At 46.0% G+C, this 21,504-nt stretch overlaps 1 protein-coding gene across 1 annotated transcript; it reads right to left on the reverse strand.

The window, feature by feature from the left end:
• Window positions 1-114: 114 nt before the first annotated feature.
• Window positions 115-16,921, reverse strand: mfng (MFNG O-fucosylpeptide 3-beta-N-acetylglucosaminyltransferase). Its single transcript, XM_041867366.2, has 8 exons — window positions 16,016-16,921; window positions 10,957-11,002; window positions 10,667-10,769; window positions 10,275-10,428; window positions 8,395-8,480; window positions 7,807-7,972; window positions 7,214-7,299; window positions 115-1,066 (listed from the first exon to the last, which is right to left on the reverse strand). Exons 1-8 carry the CDS (start codon window positions 16,433-16,435, stop codon window positions 1,015-1,017), a joined length of 1,113 nt encoding a protein of 370 aa, XP_041723300.2. The 5' UTR covers window positions 16,436-16,921; the 3' UTR covers window positions 115-1,014.
• Window positions 16,922-21,504: the final 4,583 nt, after the last annotated feature.

Consider the following 21,504-nt stretch of genomic DNA (forward strand, 5'->3'; position numbering starts at 1 on the left):
TGTGTAGTCTGCAGTGGCAGACTTAACATTAGGCAGAAGAGGCAATAGCCTCAGGCCTCATATCATCAAGGGGCCTCGTGACCTGGGCACCATTTCAAAAAATAATACTAGTAATGTTTTTTTAAATATATAATTTCTCCGCTTGAGGCCCCCTACGCTCCGTTCCAGATCCAAATGTTTCTCATAATAGTAGAAAGAGTCTAGAAGGACACACACTCCTTGTCACACACACACACACACTGTATCTCCAGTACACACAAAGCACCCCCACAAACACCTCTTCTTCAAGACTGTATAAACCATGGTCATCCTTTCAGGCTTTGCAGAAACCAGGAACTATGTACAGACAGCCCAGACTGGAACGTGAATACACTTTTAAAGTTAAAAAATGTGTTAAAATAGAAGAAACTAGCCTATCCAACAATTTCAAAACATTTTTGCAGTCATAACAGAACAGATGAACAAAAACTTTTCAAAATATGTACATATTTTACAGCAGTTAATTTCACCAGAGTTCATCAAAGAAGTTATACAAATCTATTTTAAAAAGTTACAAATATATGCAGATTTATTTTGGTCTCTGTTCAACAAATATACACACCTGCCAATAAATGATGCAAGTGCTGTCTTGTTAATCACTCTAGAGGGCTCATAGAACTCATAAAATAAGTAGATAGGTTACAGGAAGTGCACACTGCATTCTGCACAAGACTAGTGCTTGTAGTCACTGTTGCGTCCATGCAAAACCAGGGCTGTGTCCCAAATTATCGCTCCTTGCTCCCAAAGTTTGCACACTGATTTAAAAGTAAATGCCTGGTGTAAGACATAAGGGAGAAACTCCCACTAGCCCATACCTCCACCAACCCACTACTTTTACATTTGTTGGAAGTAGTAAACCAGTGTAAACTTCAGGAGAAAAGAGAGATTATTGAGACGCACCCCGAGAATCCAGGAAGTGAAGACACCATTTAGGAAAGTCTCAGGAGGCCCAGGTGCTGCTGGGAGTTGGAGTCTTCAAGGGCACCAGCCGGTCAGTGGGTAGAGTAGACAGTGGACCGTCTTAAACCTGCAAAGAATGACAGAACATTCTATATGATGAAATATACCATTATTACACATACAGAAATACAATTAATTAACATTGAATCGACAAGTAAGATGATTTTTCTTTTTACTGCATCTTTAAAGGGCATATACATGCATATACATGACAAGCCTTACTAGGACCCTGAACAGCTTCTACCCCCAAGCTATGAGACCGATGTACAAGACTGCTAAATAGCTAATAAAATGGTTATCCGGACTACCTGCACTGATCATTTTTTGCACTAACTCTCTTGCACTGATGCTATGCACACACTCTGGACTCTACCCACACACTCACATATACTTACACTGACACCCCAACACACAACACACACATATAGAGTGCATTCGGAAAGTATTCAGAACCTTTCCCTTTTTCCCTATTTTGTTACATTAGAGCCTTATTCTACAATTGATTAAATAAATAAAAATCCTCATCAATCTACACACAATAACCTATAATGACAAAGTGAAAACAGGTTTTTATAAATGTTTGTTCATTTATATAAAAACAAATAAAACAGAAAAACCTTGTTTACATAAGTATTCAGACCCTTTGCTATGAGACTCGAAATTGAGCTCAGGTGCATCCTGTTTCCATTGATCGTCCTTGAGATGTTTCTACAACTTGATTGGAGTCCACCTGTGGTAAATTCAATTGACACACCTGTCTATATAAGGTCCCACAGTTGACAGTGCATGTCAGAGCAAAAACTAAGCCATGAGGTCGAAGGAATTGTCCGTAGAGCTCAGAGACAGGATTGTGTCGAGGCACAGATCTGGGGAAGGGTAGCGAAAAATGTCTACAGCATTGAAGGTCCCCAAGAACACAGTGGCCTCCATCATTCTTAAATGGAAGAAGTTTGGAACCACCAAGACTCTTCCTAGAGCTGGCCGCCCGGCCAAACTGAGCAATCAGGGGAGAAGGGCCTTGGTCAGGGAGGTGACCAAGAACCCAATGGTCACTCTGAAAGTGCTCCACAGTTACTCTGTGGAGATGGGAGAACCTTCCAGAAGGACAACCATCTCTGCAGCACTCCACCAATTAGGCCTTTATGGTAGAGTGGCCAGACGGAAGCCACTCCTCAGTAAAAGGCACATGACAGCCCGCTTGGAGTTTGCCAAAAGGCACCTAAAAGACTCTCAGACCATGAGAAACAAGATTCTCTGCTCTGATGAAACCAATATTGAACTCTTTGGCCTGAATGCCAAGTGTGACGTCTGAAGGAAACCTGGCACCATCCCTACAGTGAAGCATGGTGGTGGCAGCATCATGCTGTGGGGATGTTTTTCAGTGGCAGGGACTGGGAGACTAGTCAGGATCGAGGGAAGTACAGAGAGATCCTTGATGAAAATCTGCTCCAGAGCGCTCAGGACCTCAGACTGGGGCGAAGGTTCACCTTCCAACAGGACATCGACCCTAAGCACACAGCCAAGACAACGCAGGAGTGGCTTCGGGACAAGTCTTAATGTCCTTGAGTGGCCCAGCCAGAGCCCGGACTTGAACCCTGGAGAGAAAATAGCTGTGCAGCGACGCTCCCCATCCAACCTGACAGAGCTTGAGAGAATCTGCAGAGAAGAATGGGAGAAACTCCCCAAATACAGGTGTGCCAAGCTTGTAGTGTCATACCCAAGAAGACTCAAGGCTGTAATCGCTGCCAAAGGTGCTTCAACAAAGTACTGAGTAAAGGGTCTGAATACTTATGTAAATGTGATATTTCCATTTATTTTATTTTATAAATTAGCAAACATTTATAAAAACCTGTTTTTGCTTTGTCATTATGGGTTAATGTGTGTAGATTGATGAGGAAAAAAACAATATCATCAATTTTAGAATAAGGCTGTAATGTAACAAAATGTGGAAAAAGTCAAGGGGTCTGAATACTTTCCGAATGCACTGCACGTACACACACATACACTACATATGCCCACACACACGTAACATGCACACAAATGCAGACTGATGCCACACACACACTCACTCACACACACTCACTCACACACACTTTCACACTCACCACATACGCTGCTGCTTCTGTCTATTATCTATTCTGTTGCCTAGTAACTTTACCCCTACCTATATGTACAGTACATACAGTTGAAGTCGGAAGTTTACATACACCTTAGCCAAATACATTTAAACTCAGTTTTTCACAATTCCTGACATTTAATCCTAGTAAAAATTCCCTGTCTGTCACGCCCTGACTCAAGGGACTTGTATTTGTTGAGTCAGGGTGTGTATTTTCTGTGTTGTGTTTGGCTATGTTGATTGTCTATGTTAGATTCTAGTATGTCTAGATCTATGTTGGCGTGTGTGGTTCCCAATCAGAGGCAGCTGTCGCTCGTTGTCTCTGATTGGGGACCATACTTAGGCAGCCTTTTGGCATCTGTTAGTTGTGGGATCTTGTTCCGTGTAAGGTATGTTGTTTGTATGCTACCTTGGACTTCACGTTTCATTTGTTGTTTTGTCGTGGTGTTTATTCGTTAAATAAACATGTATGCTTATCACGCTGCGCCTTGGTCCTTCTCGTTCGTAAACGATCGTGACAGAAGATCCCACCAAACGAGGACCAAGCAGCGTGTTCAGGAGCAAACGCCGGGAATTCAACAGGAGGTGACATTAGTAGATGTCCTCCTCGGTTGGGGGAGAATTACAGAGGAGGAGGCCGTCCGTTACCGGAGGGCGATGAATGAGGATGCCCAGGTAGGAGAGGAGAAACGGCGCCAACAGTGCAGACGACGGAGACCCGAGAGGCAACCCCAAGAACATTTTTTGGGGGGGCACACGGTGTGGACGACGAGGCAGCAGGAGGCAGCGACAGGGCGATTCTGCAGGTTAGGAGAGGAGGCCACCAGGTTACGGGGGCTATTGGTTCAGAGTGAGCAGGAGTTATTTGGTCAGAGGGAGGAGCTACAGGAGGCTATAAGGGAGAAGGAGAGTGTAGAGGCACGGCGAGAGGAGCTAGTTAGGCAGCAGAAGGATTTATAAGGGAATCGAGTCCCGCTCCTCGCACCAAGCAAGTGGTGCGTGTCGCCAGTCCGGTCCGGCCCGTTCCTGATCCCCGCACTAAGCCAGTGGTGCGTGTTCCCAGTACGGCCCGACCCATTCCTGCTTCCCGCACAAGGCCAGTGGTGTGTGTTCCCAGTACGGTCCGGCCCGTTCCTGCTCCCCGCACTAAGCCAGTGGTGCGTGTTCCCAGTACGGCCCGACCCGTTCCTGCTCCCCGCACTAAGCCAGTGGTTTATGTTCCCAGAACGGTCCGGCCCGTTCCTGCTCCCCGCACTAAGCCAGTGGTGCGTGTTCCCAGTACGGCCCGACCCGTTCCTGCTTCTCGCACTAAGCCAGTGGTGCGCGTCGCCAGCCCGGCCCGGCCTGTTCCTGCCCCTCGCACCAAGCCAGTGGTGCGCGTCGCCAGCCCGGCCCGGCCTGTTCCTGCCCCTCGCACCAAACCAGTGGTGCGCGTCGCCAGCCCGGCCCGGCCTGTTCCTGCCCCTCGCACCAAACCAGTGGTGCGCGTCGCCAGCCCGGCCCGGCCTGTTCCTGCCCCTCGCACCAAACCAGTGGTGCGCGTCGCCAGCCCGGTCCGGCCTGTTCCTGTCCCTCGCACCAAGCTAGTGGTGCGCGTCGCCAGCCTGGTCCGGCCTGTTCCTGCCCCTCGCACCAAGCCAGTGGTGCGCGTCGCCAGTCCGGCCCGGCCTGTCCCTGCTCCCCGCACCAGGCCAGTGGTGCGCGTCGCCAGTCCGGTACGGCCCGTTCCTGCTCCCCGCACCAAGCCAGTGGTGCGCGTTGTCAGCCCGGTCCGGCCAGTTCCTGCTCCCCGCACCAAGCCAGTGGTGCGTGTGTCCAGTCCGGCACGGTCCGTGTCTGTTCCACCGGTGCCTGGTCCGGCACCGGTCAGCTGCTCCACTCCGGAGCCAGAGCAATCCGCTCCACCGGGGTCCAGTCCTACTCCGGTCAGCGGATCCACTCCGGAGCCAGAGAAATCCGCTCCACGGGGTCCAGTCCAGCTCCGGTCAGCCGCTCCACTCCGGAGCCAGAGCAGTCCGCTCCACCGGTGCCTGATCCAGCTCCAGTCAGCGGCTCCACTCCGGAGGCAGAGCAGTTCGATCCACCGTCGTCGGGTCCAGCTCCAGTCAGCGGTTCCAGTCCAGACCCAGACGTCAGCCCTTCTCCAGGTTCGGGGTCTCCCACACCAGGGTCCAGACAGGGCTTGGTACGTCGTGGGAGGAAGGAGAGGGGAAGCAGCGCGCCGAGGTCCAGACCAGACCAGGGGCGCAACAGGGAGGTGGAGAGTAAGTGGTGGTCACGCCCGGAGCCGGATCCGCCTCCGAGGCAGAATGCCCACCCGGCCCCTACCCTGTTAGGTTTATGTGGCGCGGTCGGAGTCCGCACCTTTGGGGGGGGGTACTGTCACGCCCTGACTCAAGGGACTTGTATTTGTTGAGTCAGGGTGTGTATTTTCTGTGTTGTGTTTGGCTATGTTGATTGTCTATGTTAGATTCTAGTATGTCTAGATCTATGTTGGCCTGTGTGGTTCCCAATCAGAGGCAGCTGTCGCTCGTTGTCTCTGATTGGGGACCATACTTAGGCAGCCTTTTGGCACCTGTTAGTTGTGGGATCTTGTTCCGTGTAAGGTATGTTGTTTGTATGCTACCTTGAACTTCACGTTTCGTTTGTTGTTTTGTCGTGGTGTTTATTCGTTAAATAAACATGTATGCTTATCACGCTGCGCCTTGGTCCTTCTCGTTCGTAAACAATCGTGACACTGTCTTAGGTCAGTTAGGATCACCACTTTATTTTAAGAATGTGAAATGTCAGAATAATAGTAGAGAGAATGATATATTTCAGCTTTTATTTCTTAATCACATTCCCAGTGGGTCAGAAGTTTACATACACTCAATTAGTATTTGGTAGCATTGCCTTTAAATTGTTTAACTTGGGTCAAACGTTTTGGGTAGCCTTCCACAAGCTTCCCATAATAAGTTGGGTGAATTTTGGCCCATTCCTCCTGACAGAGCTGGTGTAACTGAGTCAGGTTTGTAGGCCTCCTTGCGCACACACACTTTTTCAGTTCTGCCCACAAATGTTCTATAGGATTGAGGTCAGGGCTTTGTGATGGCCACTCCAATACCTTGACTTTGTTGTCCTTAAGACATTTTGCCACAACTTTGGAAGTATGCTTGGGGTCATTGTCCATTTGGAAGACCCATTTGTGACCAAGCTTTAACCTCCTGACTGTTGTCTTGAGATGTTGCTTCAATATATCCACATAATTTTCCTTCCTCATGATGCCATCTATTTTGTAAAGTGCACCAGTCCCTCCTGCAGCAAAGCACCCCCACAGCATGATGCTGCCACCCCCGTGCTTCACGGTTGGGATGGTGTTCTTCGGCTTGCAAGCGTCCCCCTTTTTCCTCCAAACATAACGATGGTCATTATGGCCAAACAGTTCTATTTTTGTTTCATCAGACCAGAGGACATTTCTCCAAAAGGTACGATCTTTGTCCCCATGTGCAGTTGCAAACCGTAGTCTGGCTTTTATATGGTGGTTTTGGAGCAGTGGCTTCTTCCTTGCTGAGCGCCCTTTCAGGTTATGTCGATATAGGACTTGTTTTACTGTGGATATAGATAATTTTGTACCTGTTTCCTCCAGCATCTTCACAAGGTCCTTTGCTGTTGTTCTGGGATTGATTTGCACTTTTCGCACCAAAGTACGTTAATCTCTAGGAGACAGAATGCGTATCCTTCCTGAGCGGTATGATGGCTGCGTGGTCCCATGGTGTTTATACTTGCGTACTATTGTTTGTACAGATGAACGTGTTACCTTCAGGCGTTTGGAAATTGCTCCCAAGGATGAACCAGACTTGTGGAGGTCTACAATTTATTTCCTGAGGTCTTGGCTGATTTCTTTTGATTTTCCCATGATGTCAAGCAAAGAGGCACTGAGTTTGAACGTAGGCCTTGAAATACATCCACAGGTACACCTCCAATTGACTCAAATGATGTCAATTAGCCTATCAGAAGCTTCTAAAGCCATGACATCATTTTTTCTGGAATATTCAAAGCTGTTTAAAGGCACAGTCAACTTAGTGTATGTAAACTTCTGACCCACTGGTTGGTACTGACCTGGAGGGATCATCCTCCTTGGAGAAGAGTCCCTTCAGCTCCACACTGTTCATCTTGTTCTCAAACAACCCATAACTGAGAGTCACCTAGAGAGAACACACACACACGATAAAACTTAAGAGAGAAAACACATTACATGAGGCAGAAATTATTTGCATGAGTGTGTGTGTGCATTTGTGCATTCATGAGTGTGTGTGTATCTGACCTGTAGAGGTATATTGCTGTGTGTGTGTGTGTATCTAACCTGTAGAGGTATATTGCTGGGTGTGTGTGTGTGTATCTAACCTGTAGAGGTATATTGCTGGGTGTGTGTGTGTATCTAACCTGTAGAGGTATATTGCTGGGTGTGTGTGTGTATCTAACCTGTAGAGGTATATTGCTGGGTGTGTGTGTGTATCTAACCTGTAGAGGTATATTGCTGGGTGTGTGTGTGTATCTAACCTGTAGAGGTATATTGCTGGGTGTGTGTGTGTATCTAACCTGTAGAGGTATATTGCTGGGTGTGTGTGTATCTGACCTGTAGAGGTATATTGCTGGGTGTGTGTGTGTATCTAACCTGTAGAGGTATATTGCTGGGTGTGTGTGTAACTGACCTGTAGAGGTATATTGCTGGGCGTCAGCAGTAACAGGTTCTCCAGGTGAGAGTGGAACATTGAACTGTGGACCATGGATATCCCCAGTCTCCTCTCTATGATGAAGCCTACTGTACAGTCATCTGGCAGACGGATCACTGCTGACGTCTGCTCAAACCTGGGACCACTAGACAGACAGGTAGACACACACACACACACACACACACACACACAGTCAGATATAGATACACCCACATTGACTCAAACCCAGACCGGACAGTCACACATACATGTACAGTCACATAAAGACAAGCATATACACAGACTGTATGTCCAATGACCCAAACACACACTGTCAGATACACTCCCAGATATACACTCACTGTCTCTCTCTCTTTCACACAGACAGACACCTACACACACGTGTTCTCATGGACTAGAGTTCCCTCTTGACCCAAACACACACAGACACACACACACACACACACTCATACACAGACACACACACACACACTCATACACAGACACACACACACACACACTCATACACAGACACACACACACACACACACTCATACACAGACACACACACACACACACACTCCTCACCTAGCCCATGGAGCCATCTTCTCAGCTAGTCTGCGACTCAGACAGAACCCTGCGCCTCCTGTGGCAAACCAGAACTGCACTTCTTTCTAGAAAGAAAAACACACACACACACAGCCAATCACCAACCAGAACTGCACTTCTCTTTGGAACAGTTACGTTCAATACAAGACATGAACAGAGCACAGACTTCCACCTCTGTCAGACTTCCACCTCCCTGACATAATTAATCATCTAAAGGTTGATGTGCTTGAACAGGTAGAGGAAACTCCCTCCATCCACAACAATGATGCAACATTTTCTGTCCTCAGTTTGCCCTCAAACTCATCATATTCTGTGATATACTTACAACAATAGACTTTCTCAGTTCTCTCTGACTCACTTTGCTATGAGTCTTGAATATGCCTCTTTTAAGCATTTATAAAAGTCTGACTTGCATATTTTGTGTGCTATTTATCTCGTATGTGTTTAGCATTAGTCAAGGGGATAATGTATGTTTATATTTGTGTAGCATTTGTCAAACTGACATTATATCTGTTATTTGTTTGGTAATTGTCATGCAAATCAGATAATGGGCAGGATGTCTAGACAACTGTTGTCGCAGAGTTGTTGTTGTTGTTTTTGTTGTGTATCGGTTGCCGTGACAGCAGGGTAAATCACAACAGGTGTATGTATCATCATTCTCACAAGGTCCTCTCCTCCTCCCTCTCTGGAGTCCCCCTCTCCTCCTCTCCTCTCCTCCTCCCTCTCTGGAGTCCCCCTCTCCTCTCATCCTCCTGTGCTCCCACCTTGTGTTCCCTTTCTTTAGGGAGTCTGAGGCCTGTCCTACTGTCAACGATAAATGTACTCTCTAACCAGGGAGGAGGAGGAGGAGGAGGAGGAAGAGGAAGAGGAAGAGGAAGAGGAGGAGGGAGGGAGAGAGAGAGAGAGAGAGAGAGAGAGAGAGAGAGCTTTGCGAGGCACTCTCCGGAACCAAGATACACTTAGGCTCAAAACAGTCATTTTTCTACTGTAAATGACACATACACAAGACACATGCTTATCTAGTGACCGATCCTGCTGGTTGACAGCCTATCCCCTGGGGTGTCTTTGACACGTCCACTTGATGACATGGTTCTTAGATCAATAACCAATAACATGCCAATCACCACTCAACCCTCCGGTTAGAAAAACACTCCACGGTGACTAAAAACATATAAATAGATGGATCTACAATCATCCCTTCATCCTTCCATCCCTCCATTCCTGATGAGAAGTGAATTGAAAGAGGAGAGATGTGGAATGACTTGAATAATTTACAGTGCTTGGCCAACTCTGTTTGAGGTTTAGAATTCCCATGGGAACCATCTTGGCATCAAACGATCAAACATATCAGTGAAGGGAGACAGAAAGACATATTCTAATGACCACAGTAACATACTACTTAAAGAGATTCTCCGGTACTTTTGTATACTTTTTAGCCAGTAGTTCTGAAAGTAGTGCTCACGAGCCAAAAGTGGTACCCGAAAATGGCGTACTACGGCAGATATGTGCAGATATGTGCACCACGTCATTGGTCTCTCTCTCTCTCGCTCTACTGTGTGTGCATCTTGCTAGCTGTCACTCAAATGGCGAGGGGCTGAAGCTCATTGGCTAAATGTTTCAAACTAGGGATTTCGTGGCTAATTGAGGTAAGACAGCAATTCTCCTCATAGATGATGCATGTATGAACTACACATTGACAAATCCAGCCCAAAGCGGGAGGTTTAAAGAATACTTAGTAGGACCCAAAGTTCCCAAACATGTCTTTAACATAAGGCTAGAATGAAGCATTGTATTGTGCATTGGAATATAGCTTTCAGCTCTATGCTCTAAGCTCTATGCAGTGCATGGTGGGAGCATACCGTCTTGTTGCCCTCCAGCAGTTCATGGGCCTTGATGGGGTGGTCGAGGCTGGGCTTGCCTACGTAGACATCACCATCCTGGGGGAAGGCTGAGAGTAGGGAGAGAAGAGCTCCAGGATTCACATAGTTATCATCGTCAACGTGACACAGCCACCTGGAGAGAGAGGGGACAACACATGGATCGGTTCTCAACTGAAGTGAACAGTTGAGCCCTTTCCTCTGTTCTAATTACAACCAAGGCTTGATTCTAAAGTTAACACTGGAACCTTGTCTCTGCCCTTTCTTCAGTCAGGTTTGAACACAAATCCTACAGGTACAAAATGTTGATAGAACTCTCTATTTTTTAACGTGATCTCAATGCCCTGTAAAGTGATAGTCTATATGTTACTCACTTATTGTCGGAGGCCATGAAGTGGTCGTATTCAGCAGACATCTTACAGGACAGAGCCTGGTGACTGTGGTCCGACGGACAATCTGTCACGATCAAATTGTAACCTGAATATAAAAAAGAATTTCAGTCAAAGCACCTTTCGATGTGTTTATTTTACAACACTCTGACATGAGACTTAAATTAGATAGAAACTGTAACTGTTGTCTAATAAACAACTATCTCTCTTAAACATTACAACTGTTAATACAACAAGTCTCTCCTTGCTTGTGATTGGTGGAGTTGAAGACCTACCTCTGGAGTTGACGTCTTCATCCTCTGTGTCTGTAAAGATGAACGTCTAGAGAAGGAACATAAGAGAGAGAGAGATATAACACACACACACACACACAGACACCCCCCCCCACACACACACACACAGACACCCCCCCCCACACACACACACACACACAGACACCCCCACACACACACACACACACACACAGACACCCCCCCCCCACACACACACACACAGACAGAAACACACCCCCCCACACTAAGCCAGATAATGGAGGACAGATTAATACTGACAGAAACAGGCTGCACCATTAGCTAAAGGGAAGACATACACACACACACACACATACACACACACACACACACACACACACAGACACACACAGACACACACAGTCACACACAGTCACACATCCACTTGAACCTTTGACCGTAGCTGCCATTACATTGAAGACAGTGTGAAACAGCAACACTACCCTCCCATTAGGAGATGACATAGCCTTGACCTCTGCTTCCCAACACTTCCTCTGTAGACTCTGTGGTCCTCTGTAGCTCAGCTGGTAGAGCACGGTGCTTGTAACGCCAAGGTAGTGGGTTCGATCCCCGGGACAACCCATACACAAAAATGTATGCACGCATGACTGTAAGTCGCTTTGGATAAAAGCGTCTGCTAAATGGCATATTATTATTATTATTAGACTCAGAAAGCTAGTACAATCTCTTCTCTCTCTCTCAGCAGTTTTCTAAATGGCATGCTATCTATTTCCCTGAAGGTCTACAGTGGAACAGCACTGTGTAGCTGGTCCACTACTGACCTCTGTTGGTCGCAACAACAGCAACAACTGAAACTACAGATACAGTAAATATACAAAAGTATGTGGACACCCCTTCAAATTAGTGGATTTCGGCTATTTCAGCCACACCCGTTGCTGACAGGTGTATAAAATCGAGCACACCGCCATTGTGCAGTAGAATGGCCTTACTGAAGAGCTCAGTGACTTTCAACGTGGCACCGTCATAGGATGCCACCTTTTCAACAAGTCAGTTCGTCAAATTTCAGATCTGGCAGTCCGACGGACGAATCTGGGTTTAGCGGATGCCAGGAGAACGCTACCTGCCCCAATGCATAGTGCCAACAGTAAAGTTTGGTGGAGGAGGAATAATGGTCTGGGACTGTTTTTCATGGTTCGTGCTAGGCCGAAGGGAAATCTTAACGCTACTTCATACAATGACATTCTAGACGATTCTGTGCTTCCAAATTTGTGGCAACAGTTTGGGGAAGGCCCTTTCCTGTTTCTGCATGGCAATGCCCCCGTGCACAAAATGAAGTCCATACAGCAGGGTTCTTCAATTCCGGTCCTGGAGGGCCGAAACACTTCTGTTTTTTATTTCTACCTGGTAGTTAATTGCACTCACCTGGTGTCCCAGGTCTGAATTAGCCCCTGATTAGAAGGAGAGGATGAAAAACAGAGGTGTTTCGGCCCTCCAGGACCGGAATTGAAGAACCCTGCCATACAGAAATGGTTAGTCGAGATCGGTGTGGATGTACTTGACTGGCCTGCTCAGAGCCCTGACCTCAATTCCATCGAACACCTTTGGGATGAATTGGAACGCCGACTGCGAGCCAGGCCTAATCGCCCAACATCAGTGCCCGACCTCACTAATGCTCTTGTGGCTGAATGGAAGCAAGTCCCTGCAGCAATGTTCCAACATCTAGTGGAAAGCCTTTCCAGAAGAGTGGAGGCTGTTTTAGCAGAAAAAGGGGGGACCAACTCCATATTAATGCCCATGATTTTGGAATTAGATTTTTAATGAGCAGGTGTCCATATACTTTTGGTCAGGTAGTGTAGAAGAGCCCTACCAGTGGGCTCCCACTCTAATATTATCCACAGTGTATGACTGCTAATGGAAACACACACACAGCCTCTCTCTCTCTCACACACACACTGATATGAACAGTGACTGACTGCTGATCCAATCTTCCATAGGAAGTGATGGGGGTGGAGTACAGGGAGTGAAAGGGGGATAGAGGAAAGATAGGAGAGGGAGAGGGTGGAGATGGGTGAGAGGAAAAAAGGAAGTGTTGTTCACTCAGAGTGTCTGGTACTCTTTCATCTGAGAGAGAAGAGATAGCAAGGGTGAGGATGTGCATGTGTGTGTCTGTTTCAACCCTCTCCTAAGCATTATCAAACCATTACAGTCTAGCTATAAAACTCCTCCTGAGGAGGAGGCCCCTCCCAAATGGCACCCTATTCTGAATATAGTGCACTATGTAGGGAATAGGATGCCATTTGGGACGTAGCCTAGAGCCGCCTCTGGGTGGATAAAACAGTGTTTTACAGGGTGTAATTCACCACGGTACCACTGTGTAATATAATAGTGTAACTCCTCTCCTCCTGTCTCTCTCTATCTCTCTCTCTGTCTATCTCTCTCTCTCTCTCTCTCTCTCTCTCTCTCTCTCTCTCTCTCTCTATTTCTCTCTCTCTCTCTCTCTCTCTCTCTCTCTCTCTCTCTCTCTCTCTCTCTCTCTCTCTCTCTGTCTGACTATCTCTCTCTCTCTCTCTCTTTCTCTCTCTCTCTGTGTCTCTCACTCTCTCTTTCTCTCTCTCTCTCTCTCTCTCTCTCTCTCTCTATCTCGCTCTCTCGTTTTCTCCTTATCTCTCATTGTGTGTGTGTTTGCCCCCGGCTTTGCATTAACCTAAGTGATCGCCTTAATAGCTTTAGTGCACTAGATGAAGCGCTTGTATCTATCATAGAGCACTGTCTTCCCATGACAACACACACACACACACACACACCCATGCGATCTGCACTCCATCTATCTCCACTGAAACAACAGTACAGCCTCCCGCTACCTCTCATATCAAGTATAGCTACCTCTAAATCTTCCCTTCAGCCATTTTATAGCCCTCCTCTTCCTCTCCTCCCCCTGTGGCCCTTTTTCTTTCTCCTCCTCCTCCGCATCCCTCCATCCCATCACTCGTTCAAAGGAGGAGTATTTCACAGATCGATTCCTTGCTGATGAAACCAAAAGAGGCACTGCTTGGCTCGGGAACCTGAGGCCCTGTGTCATTAGTTTCCTCCCTGACAGTCATAATTCATGCAACTGCACTAGCACCACGGCTCCATAATGTCCCCTAGGCCCCATCATTCTGCCTGGGCTAAAGAGGCTGAAGAGCCAAGATGGCTGAGTGGGGGCTGGCAGTGGCTCATAAACTAGACAGTGGGAGGGGGGAGTTGACTGGGTTGACTGGGAGAGGGAGAGGGAGAGGGAGAGAGAGAGAGAGAGAGAGAGAGAGAGAGAGAGAGAGAGAGAGAGAGAGAGAGAGAGAGAGAGAGAGAGAGAGAGAGAGAGAGAGAGAGAGAGAGAGAGAGAGAGAGAGAGAGAGAGCTGAGAGGATAAATCTGTCTCTTTTACTCATGCCGTAAAACATAGCTGAAATATATTTCTCTCCTATTGCTTTTAATGCAGGTCGGTCCTGTATCAGTGTACTACTGTGACTTTGAATCATCTGTCTCTTCTAATGGAGTATGGACAGGAGAGCATGGTTTATGTTTTGTGTTGTGTTGTTTTGACTCAAACACACACACACACACACACACACACACACACACACACACACACACAACACTACTACAGGATGGTGTGTGTTTGCTGTCTGTGCCAGGGGGACGCCACTGCCGCAGAGCAACAATGCTGAAACGGAAACTGATCTGAGAACAGGAAGTCTATGACGAGAACATAGAACTGTGTGTGTGTGTGCGCGTGTGTGTGCATGTATGTTAGGGTCGAGAAAAACAAACAGCCAGAATCTTTGCGTTAATGTTCCACTTGTGAGAAATGAAAATAAGCAACATTAGACTATATACACATCATCTGTAGATAGTAGCCATGACACCACTGTTGGAGGAAAAACATTTCCACTGAGGTTCTACAGAGCTTCCGTTCTGACTCTCAGCTGAAGAGAGAGACGGGGGAGAGGGAGAGAGAGAGAGAGAGAGAGAGAGAGAGAGAGACGGGGAGAGAGAAAGAGCTGATGATTTCACTTCTCTAAAAACTAAGACTAAACTTAGTATCTGCTGAGGACCAAACCATTCGTCACCCTGTCTGTCCATCTGAATCACTAGCTGAAGAGAAAGTCAAAATACTTTTATATGACCTGAAGGAATCGTGACATTTGCGTACTTCTTCAGAGAATAGGCACGTATAAAATGTGCCTCATATTTTGAGGAAATTATACTTCAAGTGCCAACTGCCAATGATGTGTTCTATAACTTTTACAATACAAAATACTCAATTTATATTTGCTTATCAGTCATTTCACACAACCACAGCTTCCAACAGTCATCTCAAATACTTATTCTAGAAGTGTTAAGTTGTTAGATGCATGTTAGGAATTCGCTTTGACAAGCCACTTAAAGATAGGACCTAGGAAGATAGGGTCTGCTTCACATTTGCTTCACTAAAACTCTGATATAGTCTGATACTCAAAGCCCTAGTCACCTTGACTCAGCGTAGAAAGTAGAGAAGTAGGAAGTGCTGCTTTGTTCTGTAAAGAACATGACGGGTCAAAACAGGAAGAGGGCCAGCTGAGTTGGGCCATAGTGACTAAATTCGGTGTTTCTCAATCAACAGGCCCTCTAGCCCTAAGAGCTGAACAATAACTGAGTAGGTTAGGTTACCTACCATGTAATAACTGTCGACCTATTCCCATGTTACCACTGTGCACCTACCATGTAATATCTGGGAATAGGGGGACTGTTGAGGCTATTGGTTATCCCATGTCAATAATAAATGATAAGATATCTAGGTTATTGCAATGAAATGAATCTGAACTAGGCCTACAGTAAAGCAACAAGACAGTGATATGAGTATTTTTGACTTTTGTGGGCTACTTTATCCCCCAAAAGTTCAATGTTACTTGATAATTGAATGGTCCCCCGTCAAAGTACCTATATCATTAGGTAGCTTTTTTTTTTTTATGAACACATGTTTTGAAATCCACATCAATTTGATGAATGCATGCTGGATCAATCAATCACGATCATAAATCAGGATGACACTCATTACACTCACGTGTGCCTTGGTCTTGGAGATCCACGTCTCGAGAAGGAGAGAAAGGCGCGTGCTGTGGAACCTCCTGGTGCTCTTCACCGCGAGGAAGATGTCCGTTAACTTCAACAGGGATGGAGTGACGACGACCCTTCTCCGTTCCAAAGCCCTCAACTTGTCTCTCCTTCTCCGTATCTCTGCTTGTAAGCCACCAACAGTTTGGTTCATGGTAGAGACAGCAGCGGGTTGTCGAGGAAACTTGGCCGACTTTAGTGGCTCCTTCGCCTCCTCTTGAATCGAGCGATGGAAGTGTCCACCGGACGCATTATGGATAGTATTGAGTTTGTGGAGATTCCGCGTCCTTAGTTGAAAGTCCACGAATAAAATGATGAAAAAAGTTAATATGACAACGGGGAGTGCCCGAAGCATCCTCCTTCTATGCATGATAAACTGAGAATTTGGGCTATTTCATTTGAAGAAGATAAAAAGTGTCTGTAACCAAGGGAGCATTTCGTCTCGATCCGTTGAACACATCGTCAACTTCCTTCTGTAATGTATTCTGATCTAATTTAGTGATCATTCTCCAATGACAAGCGCCTTCCGTTGACATATCATTTTGACACTACCCCACGTATTTTATATGGGCTATATATTCCTTTTTGTTATGACAATTTAAAGTTTTAAAAAGTTTGGTGTCCACTCATTGTGATATTTAATCTTCAATTATCCACATCGAAGTTGTAAAGTGTATTCTCAAACTGATCTGCATTTCTCTGGCAACTTCCCATCAAAACTTTTATAAATGTCTCTCTCACCAACTGCCGACTTTCCTATGAACCATATTCTTTCATGAGTTTGACATTTATGATAGTCATGTCCATCTGAGTGTGTCTGGTCTGGTAGCTACACAACCGTCCTCCTACCTGTCACTTCTCTCTCTCGAGTTTCAGCGCGAGCGGAAGGGAGGAGATATGTGTAATTCGCTCACTCACCACTGCAATCACTCCGCCACTTCCCTTCCGTAAAGGCACCGTGCGTAATTTGAATGACAAATTAACAGTAAAGATAACAATTTAAAGCCCGTTGGGATTTAGTAAAGTTTTTATTGTTTTAATCCATTTACCAATTTTAACATTGTATTCGTAAGATAAAGTAACATAACGTTTGATGAATAAAAACGTTTTAGTGACACTTCCACTAGTCAGTGCACATCTACCAGAGGCTCCATCCATAGGCTATGACACACCATTTTAAAGAATCCCCCCCAAAACTACATTCTAAAATAGAAAAGACCATTTCCGACAGCTTTTGAAACCGATAGCACACTACCGGTCAGACAAGCTATAGAATGTGCTATTTTTTGAATGAGAACATTCATTGTAAAGACTCATCTAATCTTCCTCTCTCTATCTCTCTCTCTTTCTATCTCTCTCTCTTTCTCTCCAGGGAGAGAATCTCGCTCCAGAGATGAGTTCTCGCATGTGGCACAAAAGCCCTGACTGTTTACCAGTTAATCCTCAACAGGTTCGGTCCATTTCTGACATGACTAGGAGCTTAACTGTTATTGGCAATGGCCAAATAATTATCCCGCTGCGTCCCAAATGGCACCCTATTCCCTAGTGCGCTATTTTTGGCCAGGGCCATAGGGCTCTGGGCAAATGTAGTGCACTATGTAGGGGAAAGGATTGTATTTGTGACGGAGCCTTCATCTGTAGATGCGGGGAAGTAAGCAGCAAGGCAACTGCATAGCGTGCGGAGGCTTGTGCTGAAGTATGAATAAATGAATAGTCGAGGCTGATAAGGAGTTGGCAGAGGCTAGAGGGGTTAATGTATGTCGAGAGAGAGGCACATAGGCTAGTATAGGTTAATGAATGTCATCACACTGGAGATGGATTTGATGAATTATCAATCATCATGCATGCCCATTGCCCATATCATGTTCACCAAGCATTGCCAATTAGAGCCTAAATTACGGCGTGCAGTAGGGCCTAATCACTGCATAGGCCACAGTCAATCGGAAAAGCATAGGCCTGTCACACATCAAACCCGTCCTAATTGCAGTGGGAGAGATGCGGGGGTTCTCAGAACAGTTCATAGGGTGAGGAGTTGTGACCTGCCCCAGGCAAAACTCTGGACCTTTGTTTGGCTCTAAATCGGATTCTGCATTAGGCTAATATTCAGAGTTTGACAGTCTTGCATGCAATATTTTTGCTTGTAGAGTATTCACACAACACTGTCTGTATCCCAGTAAGCATCACATTACTGTAGTCTCGTTCTTGTCTTTGCATACAGTATATAGGCTATCCTATATATAAAAGAGAGAAAGAGAGGTCGATAAAAGAAAGAGAAAGAGGTTGATACAATTAATTCACCAGAGGATCAACGAGAGGGGAGAAACACGTAACCCTTATCCGCACCTTTGTTTGTTTGTCCTTTCTCAGCCTTCTCTACTTACCATCCATCCCTCCATCCCTCGCATCACTCCTACTGACCAGCTGCCTTCCTTTCTCTCTCTCTCTCTTTCTCCTCCACCTCTCCACCTCCCTCCCTCCATCTCCACATCCCCCCGCTCTCGCTCTTTCTTTCTTTCTCCTCCCTCCCCTCCACCCACTTCCACGTCCCCCCGCTCGGTCCCCCAGGTAAACCCTAGACGTCCTGGGCATACCCCGGCTAGGCAAGGCCCAGGATCGGTTTACGGCCTAGCTGAAAAGGCCCTTTTAAAACGGCAAGTACATTGCTCCCCACTTTGAACAAAGATCCAGAGAGTCAAGGGATCCTTTTAGCAGGGCTTTGTATCTCGACCCCAATCTATACAGAGGACCAAGGGTTCGTCCCAAATGGCACCCTATTCCCTATAGGCCCCCAGGTAAAAAGTAGTGCACTAAATAGAGAATAGGGTGCCATTTGGGACGCTGACCCAGACAGGGGATTGGACTGTGTTCAAGTGTGGCTTTTTATTGGAGATACATGAAAAATATTTATCCTACAATTCCTTTACCATATACATGAATAAATAACTATTTATGCACTTTAAAATGTGACAAAGGCTTAATTTATATTAATTAGACAATGCACTTACAGCACTGTAGGCTACAGAGTCACATTCACATTCCATACACTACAAATAGTCTGATTCCCATAAAGCCGAATTACAGTAATATGTAAATGGCGAACAGTAAGCTATGGATGGGCTCCCATCCTATATAGAAATTTAGGTCAAGCCAGGCGATTCAAAGATCTTCACAAATTAACTGATGTGACTTTTACACAATCATTTGAATAACGAAAATCTTAATTTCTTGTTCTAGTGCAGTGCACTTTCGGGGCTAGTAGCGCCAACAAATTCCTCCATCACTCAGGGGAGACATGGTCATCTGACCCTGAATACGGAGCACTGAGGCTGGGCTGAAGTCGAGCGCTAATCCCCTGTAGCATGGAAGGAACCACTCAGCAGGGCGGTACTTACCTCCAGAAGGAGGGTAGATAGAGTGACCTTGTGTGGGAAAGAGAGAGCTAATTAATGGGGTGGGACAGGGGTATGTGTGTGTCTGTGGGGGGGTTAGTACCTGACAATCCACCTCTTCACCGCCCACCCTCCACCTGAATGCACAAACGCAAGCATGCACGCACGCCCACACACTTTATTAAGGTATTAAGGTAAGACCACACGCCTGAACATGTGAGCTATATGACTGGATACCTGAACAGGTGACCTATATGACTGGATACCTGAACAGGTGACCTATATGACTGGATACCTGAACAGGTAACCTATATGACTGGATACCTCAACAGGTAACCTATATGACTGGATACCTGAACGGGTAACCTATATGACTGGATACCTGAACAGGTGACCTATATGACTGGATACCTGAACAGGTAACCTATATGACTGGATACCTGAACAGGTGACCTATATTACTGGATACCTGAACATGTGAGCTATATGACTGGATACCTGAACAGGTAACCTATATGACTGGACATCTCAACAGGTGACCTATATGACTGGATACCTGAACATGTGAGCTATATGACTGGATACCTGAACAGGTGACCTATATGACTGGACATCTCAACAGGTGACCTATATGACTGGACATCTCAACAGGTGACCTATATTACTGGATACCTCAACAGGTAACCTATATGACTGGATACCTGAACAGGTAACCTATATGACTGGACATCTCAACAGGTAACCTATATAACTGGATACCTGAACAGGTGACCTATATGACTGGATACCTGAACATGTGAGCTATATGACTGGATACCTGAACAGGTGACCTATATGACTGGATACCTGAACAGGTGACCTATTTGACTGGACATCTCAACAGGTAACCTATATGACTGGATACCTGAACAGGTGACCTATATGACTGGATACCTGAACAGGTAACCTATATGACTGGACATCTCAACAGGTAACATATATGACTGGATACCTGAACAGGTGACCTATATGACTGGATACCTGAACAGGTGACCTATATGACTGGATACCTGAACAGGTGACCTATATAACTGGATACCTGAACAGGTGACCTATATGACTGGATACCTGAACATGTGAGCTATATGACTGGATACCTGAACAGGTGACCTATATGACTGGATACCTGAACAGGTGACCTATTTGACTGGACATCTCAACAGGTAACCTATATGACTGGATACCTGAACAGGTGACCTATATGACTGGATAACTGAACAGGTAACCTATATGACTGGACATCTCAACAGGTAACATATATGACTGGATACCTGAACAGGTGACCTATATGACTGGATACCTGAACAGGTGACCTATATGACTGGATACCTGAACAGGTGACCTATATGACTGGATACCTGAACAGGTAACCTATATGACTGGATACCTGAACAGGTGACCTATATGACTGGATACCTGAACAGGTGACCTATATGACTGGATACCTGAACAGGTGACCTATATGACTGGATACCTGAACAGGTGACCTATATGACTGGATACCTGAACAGGTGACCTATATGACTGGATACCTGAACAGGTGACCTATATGACTGGATACCTGAACAGGTGACCTATATGACTGGATACCTGAACAGGTGACCTATATTACTGGATACCTCAACAGGTAACCTATATGACTGGATACCTCAACAGTTGAACTATACAACTGGGTTAGAGTCCAGTGGATTTTCAGTTCAAAGTAGCTGCTGCTTGACAGCTGGGGGAAAGAGAGGTTCACATTATTCTAGACACTGGAGTATTCAGTTGATTAAGTACAGGACTTCACCCACGGTCAGACTGCTAATCAATTATATTAAGGCTTCTTTATGAAAATCTGTTGTTCATCCTCTTCACTGCTACCCGTCATATATCATCATTAAGAACATCAAGGGATTGTCTATGGACATGTGATCTAGCCAGTAACACACACACACAGACTCACACACACACACAGACTCACACAGTCACACAGTCACACAGTCACACGCACACACACACACACACACAC

This window comes from Coregonus clupeaformis, chromosome 38 (assembly GCF_020615455.1).
Source record: "Coregonus clupeaformis isolate EN_2021a chromosome 38, ASM2061545v1, whole genome shotgun sequence".
NCBI lineage: Eukaryota > Metazoa > Chordata > Actinopteri > Salmoniformes > Salmonidae > Coregonus > Coregonus clupeaformis.

Coding starts and splice junctions, on each gene's coding strand:
- mfng (XM_041867366.2), bottom strand. CDS start 16,435: ATGCATAGAAGGAGGATGCTTCGGGCACTCCCCGTTGTCATATTAACT. Junction 10,770..10,956: donor TGAAGACGTCAACTCCAGAG/GTAGGTCTTCAA, acceptor TTTTATATTCAG/GTTACAATTTGATCGTGACA. Junction 8,481..10,274: donor TGCTGGAGGGCAACAAGACG/GTATGCTCCCAC, acceptor TTTTCTTTCTAG/AAAGAAGTGCAGTTCTGGTT.